This window comes from Tursiops truncatus, unplaced genomic scaffold, assembly GCF_011762595.2.
Source record: "Tursiops truncatus isolate mTurTru1 unplaced genomic scaffold, mTurTru1.mat.Y mat_scaffold_83_arrow_ctg1, whole genome shotgun sequence".
Classification (NCBI taxonomy): Eukaryota; Metazoa; Chordata; class Mammalia; order Artiodactyla; family Delphinidae; genus Tursiops; species Tursiops truncatus.
Window position 1 is genome coordinate 20,531 of NW_022983430.1, and position 12,519 is coordinate 33,049.

General features: G+C 40.5%; 1 protein-coding gene across 6 annotated transcripts in view; it reads left to right on the forward strand.

Annotated features, from left to right (window-relative positions):
- LOC101330999 (centrosomal P4.1-associated protein) overlaps window positions 1–12,519 on the forward strand; it is a 54,071-nt gene that overhangs the window by 14,049 nt on the left and 27,503 nt on the right. For all 6 annotated transcript variants that reach the window (XM_019936968.3, XM_019936970.3, XM_073799849.1 and 3 more), the window contains exons 5-6: window positions 1,768–2,067; window positions 11,971–12,082. In XM_019936968.3, coding sequence (XP_019792527.1) covers window positions 1,768–2,067; window positions 11,971–12,082 — 412 coding nt within the window. The remainder of the gene's footprint in view (window positions 1–1,767; window positions 2,068–11,970; window positions 12,083–12,519) is intronic.

The window sequence follows — 12,519 nt, forward strand, 5'->3', positions numbered from 1 at the left end:
ACCCCCCTGCGTTGGAATCTTGGAGTCTTAACCACTGGCCTGCCAAGGAAGTTCCTCTAGTTGAGCTTATAGCTCAAAAATTTCACAGTCCATGTCTTGGTTTACGGCAGAAGTGATTTATGCGTACTTCTCATTTTGTCCTATAGAATGTTCATGTACTGAGGCTTAAAATTTAATTTAAAAATTTAATAATTTTTGCTGCTTTATCTAGAACATTCTTAAGTAAAACTTTTTTTTAAGGTTTTTTAAAAAAAATTATTTATTTTTGGCTGCGTTGGGTCTTTGTTGCTGTGCGTGGGCTTTCTCTAGTTGTGGTTACTCTTCTTTGCAGTGCACGGGCTTCTCATTGCGGTGGCTTCTCTTGTTGCAGAGCATGGGCTCCAGGCGTGCGGGCTTCGGTAGTTGTGGCTCATGGGCTCTGGAGTGCAGACTCAGTAGTTGTGGCGCACGGGCTTAGTTGCTCCGCGGCATGTGGAATCTTCCTGGACCAGGGCTCGAACCCATGTCCCCTGCATTGGCAGGTGGATTCTTAACCACTGCACCACCAGGGAAGCGCAGAACTGTTCTGTTTTGGTTTTAAACTGAGAGTACATGGCGGTGACGAACACAGTGACTGCTAGCGCAGTGGGTGCTGCTCTACTGCTTTTGAATGGAGTCTCCAGGAGGTTTCCATTTTGCCTTTGCAGCATCAGTACATATGTCAACACAGTGAAAAAGGCAAGTACTGTCTTAATATTTCTGAAAATAGCTTAGAGCTTGGTGGATGGCCTGAAAGAGTCTTGGAGACCTCCAGGGGTTTACAGATCATGCTATGAGAGCTGCTGCTTTGGGTTGTTGCTCTTCTGTCAAAGATGTTTTTAGGCTGAAGTGGGTTGACCATTCGTTAAAAATATTTAGTGGGAGAGTATTGTTTTTAAGGAAGGGAGGTTGACTCTGATACTCAATGAGGGCCTACCTGATTTCCAGTTTTATTTGTGGGCTGGGGATGAGGCAGATGGTATAGGACATAAGTGGCATGCCTTTTTTATGAAACACTTCCCATTATGTCTTTTAATTCTGTTTAATTGAAACAATCTGGGAGAACAGAGGAAAGTAGCAGGATTTCAAGGGACTGGTACAGCAGGCAGGATGGCTAGTATTGCCACCTATCCTCTAAGAATTATACCTCAGAGGTGTATAGAAAGGGCATCCTCTCTCTGTTTATTGGGTGATTTCAAAAGTAGAGACTTAAGAAACAAAACAGGTAAAAAGTAATACAGGAAATCTAGGAACTACAGAAAAGTACAAAACAGAAGTCACCCATAATTCCACCACCTGAGGTTACCAACATGTTAATGGTAATATAAAGGGAAGATGCGTTTGTGTGTTGTGACACAGCAGTTACTGATCATCAAGGAGCAATTCAGATTATTTGTAACTATCTGCATTGGTGCTCTCCATTTAACTGTATTCGTCACAGGGCTGTGGAGTTGACAGCTCCCAGCAGTGCTCATGGATGGAGCGTGATCGGTGCCTTCCAGAGTTAGGCGGTGCTGCAGCTCTGCCACGTACAAACTGCACATGAATCGTGGTATAAATATATTCAAAAATCAAAGGTCACTTTGGAGTCTTACAGTTTCATGATTTTGTTAAACATAGTTTCCTATTAATGAGGAAAAGATACTTTTATCACTTGGGAGAAAACTTTGTATTCAATAATAGGGGTAACAGGTAGTACAGAAAATGTTATAGAAAGTCATCAGTTTTTTTCATTTTCTTAATCGTAAGGTTTAACTCTAGTGCCTGATGACCAGAGCCAGAAGTACAGATCTCCAGGAAATTCAGCCACTGTAGAGAAACCCACGGCCTTCTTACCATCATATATCTACCAGAATCAAACCCAAGAAAAAAAACACACTTCCAACATTTTATCTGATGAACAAAACAACTTCCGTAGAACTACTCATCCAGATTTTGTCTTAACTTCAAAAAGTGGTGCTTCTCCCAATTTGTTTTATGAGGCTCAACATCAAGAAGCACTTGTGAAAAAAAATGATTTGAAGGAAGAAAACCATAACCATCCTAAAGGTGAGTTACTTCTTTTTCTCTCTTCTGTAGTTAACTGACAGTGTCACCTGGTTGTTCTAAGACAAGAAAAGTCTTTTCTGCATTTTTTCCTTGTCCCCTGCATCTTTTTTTTTTTTTTTTTTTTTTTTTTTTGCGGTTATGCGGGCCTCTTACTGTTGTGGCCTCTCCCGTTGCGGAGCACAGGCTCCGGACGCGCAGGCTCAGCGGCCATGGCTCACGGGCCCAGCCGCTCTGCGGCATGTGGGATCTTCCCGGACCGGTGGGGCATGAACCCGTGTCCCCTGCATCGGCAGGCGGACTCTCAACCACTGCGCCTCCAGGGAAGCCCTCCCCTGCATCTTTAATTGTGAGATCCTACCTGCTACACAGCCACTGAGCCTGGATAGGACACAGAACCAGACATAGAATTTGTGACTTTCCAGGAACAAATTGCAGGACAACTCATGCCAATTTCAAACCTCGCGTGGCAGCGTGGGTCTTCAAAAAGGGAGGCAGCGAGTTCTGCATGCACCATTTTCCTTGAGACCTTAGAAAAGTTTAAAATTGAGTTAAAATGTGTGTGCTAGTGGTGGGGCACAGGATAGAAGATGTGAAGTGTGAGCAGTAGGTTGGTGATGGGAGTTATTACTCACAAAAGGAATCCCCCTAACCCAGACACTCGTCGCTGGCCCTCTGTGTTCCCAGAACCCGGCACGTGCCTGCCAGAGAACTGGCACTCAGTGTCTGATGGTCCAAACTCATGGAGCTCTCGAGGCATTTCTAGTATATTTTCTTCTTGTCCTTTTTTTAAAAATTTTTTTAAGTCCTGTTGCTGTGCTCACTCCCTGGCCTTTATTTCCCCCTCCACATTTTGTAATCATAAAATATTGTATAATAAATTGTGTTCTTTTCCCACTCAACATGGAAAATGCTATGGTACGTTCTGTAGCCTTCATAACCGTAATTTTAATGGTTGTCATCTTTATGCAGATCATCAAATAATATATCAGTATTTAATGTTCTTTGTGGTAGGACTGAGTCATTTCCATTATTTTTAATTTAGTTTTCAATTTTAATGGTGTTTTTATGTATATGTTCCTTAGAGTAAGTTATAGAAAAACACAAATGATATGGCAAAAGGTGTCTATACTTACAGTTTAGGATTGGGCAGTTTTGGGATAAAAACTTATTCCTAATTTCGAGTAATTCCTGGGTGTAAAGAGGTCGTGTCTCTTCCTTATTTTTTAAACAGTACTCTCCCTTAACCTTTTCAATTTTTTTTTTTTTTTTTTGGCCGCACTGTGCAGCATGCGGAACTTCCCCTACCAGGGATCAAACCCGCGCCCCTTGCAGTGGAAGTGCAAAGTCTTAACTATTGGACCACCAGGGAAGTCCCCTTAACCTTTTATTTTGGAAAATTTCAAACATCCAGAAAAGTTGAAAGACCACTGCTGTAATTACCAGTATACCTACCACCTACATGCAACAGTTGATATTTTTCCATATTTACTTTGTCTATCTATATTTGTATGTGTGTGTATATACCTGTATCTATACTTAAATTTATATCTGTATTTACATCTGTATATAGTTTGCTGAGTCATTTCATTGCAAATAATATGCAGACATTATATCATTTCAAATATCAAGTAAAAATTAGGACATTCTTCTATATAACCACAATACTGTTATTATACCTAGGGACCTTATCTATGCAAATGCAATTCAGAATTCTCCCTATGATCCCAAAATTGCCTTTTAAAGGTGTTTTTTTAAAAATAGGATCCAGTCAAGGTTTATGTATTACATTCAGTTGTTACAACTCTTTATTTTTTTTGTTTTGTTTTGTTTTGTTTTTCCGGCCGCACAACGAGGCGTGCGGGATCTCAGTTTCCCGACCAGAGATAGAACCCATGCCCCCTGCATTGGGAGCATGGAGTCTTAACCACTGGACCACCAGGGAAGTCCTTTAGTCTTTTTTAACTTAGGAAAGCCCACACCTTTTTCTCCATAACATTAAACTTTTGAAGACTTGTGTTTTTTTCTTTTTTTTTAAACATCTTTATTGAAGTATAATTGCTTTACAGTGTTGGGTTAGTTTCTGCTGTATAACAAAGTGAATCAGCTGTACATATACATATATCCCCATATCCCCTCCCTCTTGAGCCTGCCTCCCACCCTCCCTATCCCCCCCCCTAGGTGGTCACAAAGCACCGAGCTGATCTCCCTGTGCTATGCGGCTGCTTCCCACTAGCTATCTATTTTACATTTGGTAGTGTACATATGTCCATGCCACTCTCTCACTTCGTCCCAGCTTACCCTTCCCCCTCCCTGTGTCCTCAAGTCCATTCTCTACATCTGTGCCTTTATTCCTGTCCTGGCCCTAGGTTCTTCAGAACCACTTTTTTTTTTTTTTTTTTAGATTCCATATATATGTGTTAGCGTATGGTATTTGTTTTTCTCTTTCTGACTTGCTTCACTCTGTATGACAGTCTCTAGGTCCATCCACCTCACTGCAAATAACTCAATTTCGTTTCTTTTTATGGCTGAGTAATATTCCATTGTATATATATGCCACATCTTCTTTATCCATTCATCTGTCGATGGGCACTTAGGTTGCTTTCATGTCCTGGCTATTGTAAATAGAGCTGCAATAAACATTGTGGTACATGGCTCTTTGAATTGTGCTTTTCTCAGGGTATATGCCCAGTAGTGGGATTGCTGGGTCGTATGCCAGTTCTATTTTTAGTGTTTTAAGGAACCTCCATACTGTTCTCCATAGTGGCTGTATCAATTTACATTCCCACCAACAGTGCAAGAGGGTTCCCTTTTCTCCACACCTTCTCCAGCATTTATTGTTTGTAGATTTTTTGATGATGGCCATTCTGACTGGTGTGAGGTCATTGTACTATACCTCATTGTAGTTTTGATTTGCATTTCTCTAATGATTAATGATGTTGAGTAGTCTTTCCTGTGTTTGTTGGCAGTCTGTATGTCTTCTTTGGAGAAATGTCTATTTAGGTCTTCTGCCCAGTTTTGGATTGGGTTGTTTGTTTTTTTGATATTGAGCTGCATGAGCTGCTTGTAAATTTTGTACATTGAATTCTTTGTCAGTTGTTTCATTTGCAAATATTTTCTCCCATTCTGAGGGTTGTCTTTTCGTCTTGTTTATGGTTTCCTCTGCTGTGCAAAGCTTTTAAGTTTCACTAGGTCCTATTTGTTTATTTTTGTTTTTATTTCCATTTCTCTAGGAGGTGGGTCAGAAAGGATCTTGCTGCGATTTATGTCATAGAGTGTTCTGCCTGTGTTTTCCTCTAAGAGTTTTATAGTGTCTGGCCTTAACATCTAGGTCTTTAATCCATTTTGAGTTTATTTTTGTGTATGGTGTTAGGGAGTGTTCTAATTTCATTCTTTCACATGTAGCTGTCCAGTTTTCCCAGCACCACTTATTGAAGAGGTGGTTTTTTCTCCATCGTATGTTTTTGCCTCCTTTATCAAAGATAAGGTGACCATATGTGCATGGGTTTATCTCTGGGCTTTCTATCCTGTTCCATTGATCTGTATTTCTGTTTTTGTGCCAGTACCATACTGTCTTGATTACTGTAGCCTTGTAGTATAGTCTGAAGTCTGGGAGCCTGATTCCTCCAACTCCATTTTTCTTTCTCAAGATTGCTTTGGTTATTTGGGGTCTTCTGTGTTTCCATACCAATTGTGAAAGTTTTTGTTCTAGTTCTGTGAAAAATGTCATTGGTAGTTGACAAGATGGGGATTGCCTTGAATCTGTAGACTGCTTTGGGTAGTATAGTCATTTTCACAATGTTGATTCTTCCAACCCAAGAACATGGTATATCTCTCCATCTGTTGGTATCATCTTTATATTCTTTCATCAGTGTCTTATAGTTTTTTGAGTACAGGTCTTTTGTCTCCTTAGATAGGTTTATTCGTAGGTATTATATTCTTTTTGTTGCAGTGGTAAATGGGAGTGTTTCCTTAATTTCTCTTTCAGATTTTTCATCATTAGTGTATAGGAATGCAAGAGATTTCTGTGCTTTAATTTTGTGTCCTTCCACTTTACCAAATTCATTGATTAGCTCTAGTAGTTTTCTGGTAGCATCTTTAGGATTCTCTATGTATAGTATCATGTCATCTGCAAACAGTGACAGTAAATAAAACAGTGACAGTTTTCTTTTTTTTCCTATTTGGATTCCTTTTATTTCTTTTTCTTCTCTGATTGCTGTGGCTAAAACTTCCAAAACTATGCTGAATAACAGTGGTGAGTGTGGGCAACCTTGTCTTGTTCCTGATCTTAGTGGAAGTGATTTCAGTTTTTCACCGTTGAGAACGATGCTGGCTGTGCGTTTGTCATATATGGCCTTTATTATGTTGAGGAAAGTTCCCTCTATGCCTCCTTTCTGGAGGGTTTTTATCAAAAATCGGTGTTGAATTTTGTTGAAAGCTTTTTCTTCATCTATTGAGAATATCATATGGTTTTTATCCTTCAGTTTGTTAATATGTTGTATCCCATTGATTGATTTGTGTATATTGACGAATCCTTGCATTTCTGGGATAAACCCCACTTGATCATGGTGTATGATCCCTTTAATGTGCTGTTGGATTCTCTTGGCTAGTATTTTATTGAGGAGTTTTGCATCTGTGTTCATCCATGATATGGGCCTGTAGTTTTGTTTTTTTGTGACATCTTTGTCTGGTTTTGGTATCAGGGTGATGGTGGCCTCGTAGAATGAGTTTGAGAGTGTTCCTCTCTGCTGTATTTTGGAAAGTTTGAGAAGGATAGATGCTAGTTGTTCTCTAAATGTTTGATAGAATTCACCTGTGAAGCCATCTGGTCCTGCACTTGTGTTTGATGGAAGATTTTTAATCACAGTTTCAATTTCAGTGCTTGTGATTTGTCTGTTTATATTTTCGATTTCTTCCTGGTTCAGTCTCGGAAGGATGTGCTTTTCTAAGAATTTGTCCATTTCTTCCAGGTTGTCCATTTTATTGGCATAGAGTTCTTGTAGTAATCTCTCATGATCCTTTGTATTTCTGCACTGTAAGTTGTAACTTCTTCTTTTTCATTTCTAATTCTGTTGATTTGAGTCTTCTCCCTTTTTTTTCTTGATGAGTCTGGCTAGTAGTTTATCAATTTTGTTTATCTTCGCAAAGAACCAGCTTTTAGTTTTATTGATTTTTGCTCGTTTCCTTCATTTCTTTTTCATTGATTTCTGATCTGATCTTTATTTCTTTTCTTCTGCTAACTTTGGGTTTTTTGTTTTTCTTTCTCTAATTGCTTTAGGTGTAAGTTTAGGTTGTTTTTTTGAGGTGTTCCTTGTTTCTTGAGGTAGGATTGTATTGCTATAAACTTCCCTCTTAGAACTGCTTTTGCTGCATCCCATAGGTTTTGGGTCGTTATGTTTTCATGTCATTTGTTTTTAGGTATTTTTTGATTTCCTCAGTGATCTCTTGGTTATTTAGTAGTGTATTGCTTAGCCTCCATGTGTTCGTGTTTTTTGCAGATTTTTTCTGTAATTGATATCTAGTCTCATAGTGTTGTGGTCGGAAAAGATACTTGGCACGATTTCAATTTTCTTAAATTTACCAAGGCTTGATTTGTGACCCAAGATATGATCTATCCTGGAGAATGTTCCATGAGCACTTGAGAAGAAAGTGTATTCTGTTGTTTTTGGATGGAATGTCCTAGAAATATCAATTAAGCCCATCTTGTTTACTGTATCATTTAAAGCTTGTGTTTATTTATTTTCATTTTGGATGATCTGTCTGTTGGTGAAAGTGGGGTGTTAAAGTCCCCTACTATGGTTGTGTTACTGTCGATTTCCCCTTTTATGACTGTTAGCATTCGCCTTATATATTGAGGTGTTCCTATGTTGGGTGCATAAATATTTACAATTTTTGTATCTTCTTCTTGAATTGATCCCTTGATCATTATGTAGTGTCCTTCTTTGTTTCTTGTAATAGTCTTTAAAGTCTGTTTTGTCTGATATGAGAATTGCTACTCCAGCTTTCTTTTGATTTCCATTTGCATGGAATATTTGTTTCCATCCCCTCACTTTCTGTCTGTTTGTGTCCCTAGGTCTGAAGTGGGTCTCTTGTAGACAGCATATATATGGGTCTTGTTTTTGTATCCATTCAGCCAGTCTATGTCTTTTGGTTGGAGCATTAAACCATTTACATTTAAGGTGCTTATCGATATGTATGTTCCTATTACCATTTTCTTAATTGTTTTGGGTTTGTTATTGTAGGTCTTTTCCTTCTCTTGTGTTTCCTGCCTAGAGAAGTTCCTTTAGCATTTGTTGTGAAGCTGGTTTGGTGGTGCTGAGTTCTCATAGCTTTTGTCTGTAAAGGTTTTAATTTCTCCATTGAAACTGAATGAGATCCTTGCTGGGTAGAGTAATGTTGGTTGTAGGTTTTTCCCTTTCATCACTTTAAATATGTCCTGCCACTCTCTTCTGGCTTGCAGAGTTTCTACTGAAAGATCAGCTGTTAACCTTATGGGGATTCCTTTGTATGTTATTTGTTGCTTTTCCCTTGCTGCTTTTAATATTTTTTCTTTGTATTTAATTTTTGATAGGTTGATTAATACGTGTCTTCGTGTGTTTCTCCTGTATGGGACTCTCTGTGCTTCCTGGACTTGATTGACTATTTCCTTCCCATATTAGGGCAGTTTTCAGCTATAATCTCTTCAGATATTTTCTCAGTCCCTTTTTTTTTTTTCTTCTGGGAGGCCTCTCTTTCGAATGTTGATGCATTTAGTGTTGTCCCAGAGGTCTCTGAGACTGTCCTCAATTCTTTTCACTCTTTTCTTTGTTCCGCTCTGTGGTAGTTATTTCCACTATTTTATCTTCCCAGTCACTTATCCGTTCTTTTGCCTCAGTTATTCTGCTATTGATTCCTTCTACAGAATTTATAATTTCATTTATTGTGTTGTTCATCATTGTTTGTTTGCTCTTTAGTTCTTCTAGGTCCTTGTTAAATGTTTCTTGTATTGTCTCCATTCTATTTCCAAGATTTTGAATCATCTTTACTATCATTACTGTGAATTCTTTTTCAGGTAGGCTGCCTATTTCCTCTTCCATTTTTTTGGTCTGGTGGGTTTTTACTTTGTTCCTTTATCTGCTGTGTATGTCTCTGTCTTCTCATTTTGCTTAACTTACTGTGTTTGCCGTCTCCTTTTTGCAGGCTGCAGGTTCGTAGTTCCTGTTACTTTTGGTGTCTCCCCCCAGTGGGTAAGGTTGGTTCAGTGGGTTGTGTAGGCTTCCTGGTGGAGGGGACTGGTGCCTGTGTTCTGGTGGATGAGGCTGGATCTTGTCCTTCTGGTGGGCAGGACTGCGTCTGGTGGTGTGTTTTGGGGTGTCTGTGAACTTTTTATGATTTTAGGCAGCCTCTCTGCTAACGGTTGGGGTTGTGTTCCTGTCTTGCTAGTTGTTTGGCATAGGGTGTCCAGCACTGTAGATTGCTGGTTGTTGAGTGGAGCTGGGTCTTAGCGTTGAGATGGAGATCTCTGGGAGAGCTTTTGCTGTTTGATATTATGTGGGGCCAGGAGGTCTCTGGTGGATCAATGTCCTGAACTTGTCTCTCCCACCTCAGAGGCTCAGGCCTGATACCCGGCCAGAGCACCAAGACCCTGTCAGCCACTTGGCTGAGAAGAAAAGGGAGGAAAAAAAAAAGAAAGAAAAAAATAAAGTTATGAAAATAAAAAATATTATTAAAAATTTTTTTTTTAAAGTAATAGAGAAAGAAAGAAGAGAGCAACCAAACCAAAAAGCAAATCCAGCAATGATAACGAGCGCTAAAAACTATAGTAAAAAAACAACAACAACAAAAAACAGAACTGTAGGACAAATGGTAAAAGCAAAGCTATACAGACAAAATCACACAAAGAAGCATACACATGCACACTCACAAAAAGAGAAAAGGAAAAAAAACATGGAAGAGAGCAATCAAATCAATAAACAAATCTACCAATGATAATAAGCTCTAAATACTAACCTAAAATGAGCCTAAAACTAGAAACAAATTGATGCAGAAAGCAAATCCCAAGTTGCTCCCAAAGTCCACTGCCTCAATTTGGGATGATTCGTTGTCTATTCAGGTGTTCCACAGTTGCAGGTGCATCAAGTTGATTGTGGAGATTTAATCCGCTGCTCCTGAGGCTGCTGGGAGAGATTTCCCTTTCTCTTCTTTGTTCTTCACTCAGACAAGACAGGGTTAAATGAGCAGCTGATTTGGGGGCTCTGGCTCACTCAGGCTGGGGGAGGGCGGGGTACGGAATGCAGGGTGAGCCTGCGGAGGCAGAGGCTTGCGTTATGTTGCAACCGCCTGAGGCGTGCTCTGTGTTTTCCCAGGGAACTTTTCCCTGGATCACAGGACCTGGCTTGGCGGGCTGCACAGGTCCCCGGGGTGCATGCATATGTGTGTGTGTGGATAGTGAGCTGTGCTCGCACACAGGCCTCTTGGTGGCGGCAGCAGCAGCCTTAGCATCTCATGCCCGTCTCTGGGGTCTGCGCTGATAGCCGCGGCTCGCGCCCATCTCTGGAGCTCGTTTAGGTGGTGCTCTGAACTCCCCCTCCTCGCGCATCCCGAAACTGGTTTCTTGCATCTTAGGCAGGTCCTGACTTTCCCGGGCTCCCTCTCGGCTAGCTGTGGCATACTCGGCTAGCTGTGGCATACCCCTTCAGGCTGTGTTCACGCAGCCAACCCCAGTCCTCTCCCTGGGATCCGACCTCTGAAGCCCGAGTCTCAACTCCCAGCCCCCCGCCTGCCTCGGCGGGTGAGCAGACAAGCCTCTCAGGCTGGTGAGTGCTGGTCGGCACCGATCCTCTGTGCAGGAATCTCTCCGCTTTGCCCTTCGCACCCCTGTTGCTGCGCTGTCCTCTGTGGCTCCGAAGCAATCCCCCCTGCCACCCCCTGTCTCCGCCAGTGAAGGGGCTTCCTAGTGTGTGGAAACTTTTCCTCCTTCACAGCTCCCTCCCAGAGGTGCAGGTCCCGTCCCTATTCTTTTGTCTCTGTTTTTCCTTTTTTCTTTTGCCCTACCCAGGTATGTGGGGAGTTTCTTGCCTTTTGGGAAGTCTGAGGTCTTCTGCCAGCATTCAGTAGGTGTTCTGTAGGAGGTGTTCCACATGTAGATGTATTTCTGATGTATTTGTGGGGAGGAAGGTGATCTCCACGTCTTCTCCGCCGTCTTGAAGGTCCCCAAGTAAAGTTTTATTTTGTAGAATTACCTCTAAAACAGTGCCCTATGCTTCAGAGTACTTCGTCATTACAGCTCTGTTAGTTTCCTGCTGCTGCCCTGTCGAGAAACTGTGACCACGTGGTGTATAAATTCTTTACCAAGGCAGCTCGACACCTTCTTTCTCTGGGGCTGAATCCCCGCTGCTCACGTGCTCTTTACACACACAGATCTTTCATTGACTGCAGTGGGAATTCTCAGTGTGTAAAAGGAGAGGTTTTCCTGTCTGCAGACTTTCACTTGTCAACTTCACAGGATGGCTTCCGGATTATTTTGGGGGTCTCAGTCCTCAGTAGCTTGCCAGCGAAGTTGATCTGAATTGAGAACTCAACACCAGATACTTTGAATAAAGTCCAGTCCTAGCAAAGGACTTGCTTCAAAATTTAATCAGGTAACAGTGTGACCGAACAGAGGGCTCACTGTCAGGTCACAGAAGCCAGTACTATGGCACGGGTTTTTGAGAGGTCAGCTGGAAAGGAGAGCAGAATGTTGTGTTTTCATTAGCATTTTGTAGTTTTTCTTTATCATATTAAAGAATTCCTTGAGAGTTCTAAAATCTTTGGTATACATTAAGTTTAACTAAATATTTTTTTAGTACAGTAACTTGTAAAATTCTCAAGTTTTAAGACTTTAATATGCTTTTTTTTGAACTAAATTGTTGCTCATTTTTATCCTAGGAGAAGGTATTTTACCATGTTCGGAGAAAATGACGGAACAGATTCAGGAAGGGAACAATACGAACTTAAAAAAAATTGGTGATTCCTCAGAAGTGGTTAATATCGAAGAAAGGTATCGTCCATGTTGGAAGGAATTTAGTATAATAGTCATTATTATTGGTACTTTCTCTGAAAGATCCATAGTTTTCTTGTTTTTGCCTGGGTATGCTTTTAAGTAAAGGGTTGAAGATCCAACGTATTCCATGTTGTCAGCAACAGAAGCAGGTTGGGGAGATACATCAGGTTGACAATGTCCTGGAAAAATGGAGCAAAGTTTTTTCACCTAAGGGAAATACCTGGATAAAACTAAGCTTCTCTCAAATAAGTAAATCCTGTTTTGGAGAAGAGAAAAAAGTCATATATTGGAGTCTTACACATGGTATCACTTACAAATAATAATTGAGTGAGTGTGGTTACAGAATTTAAAAATTTTATGTCAGAGATAAAATATCAACTGTGAGGTTGTTTATTATTTTCTTAAGTATTTTAATATACATTATGGAATGGCAA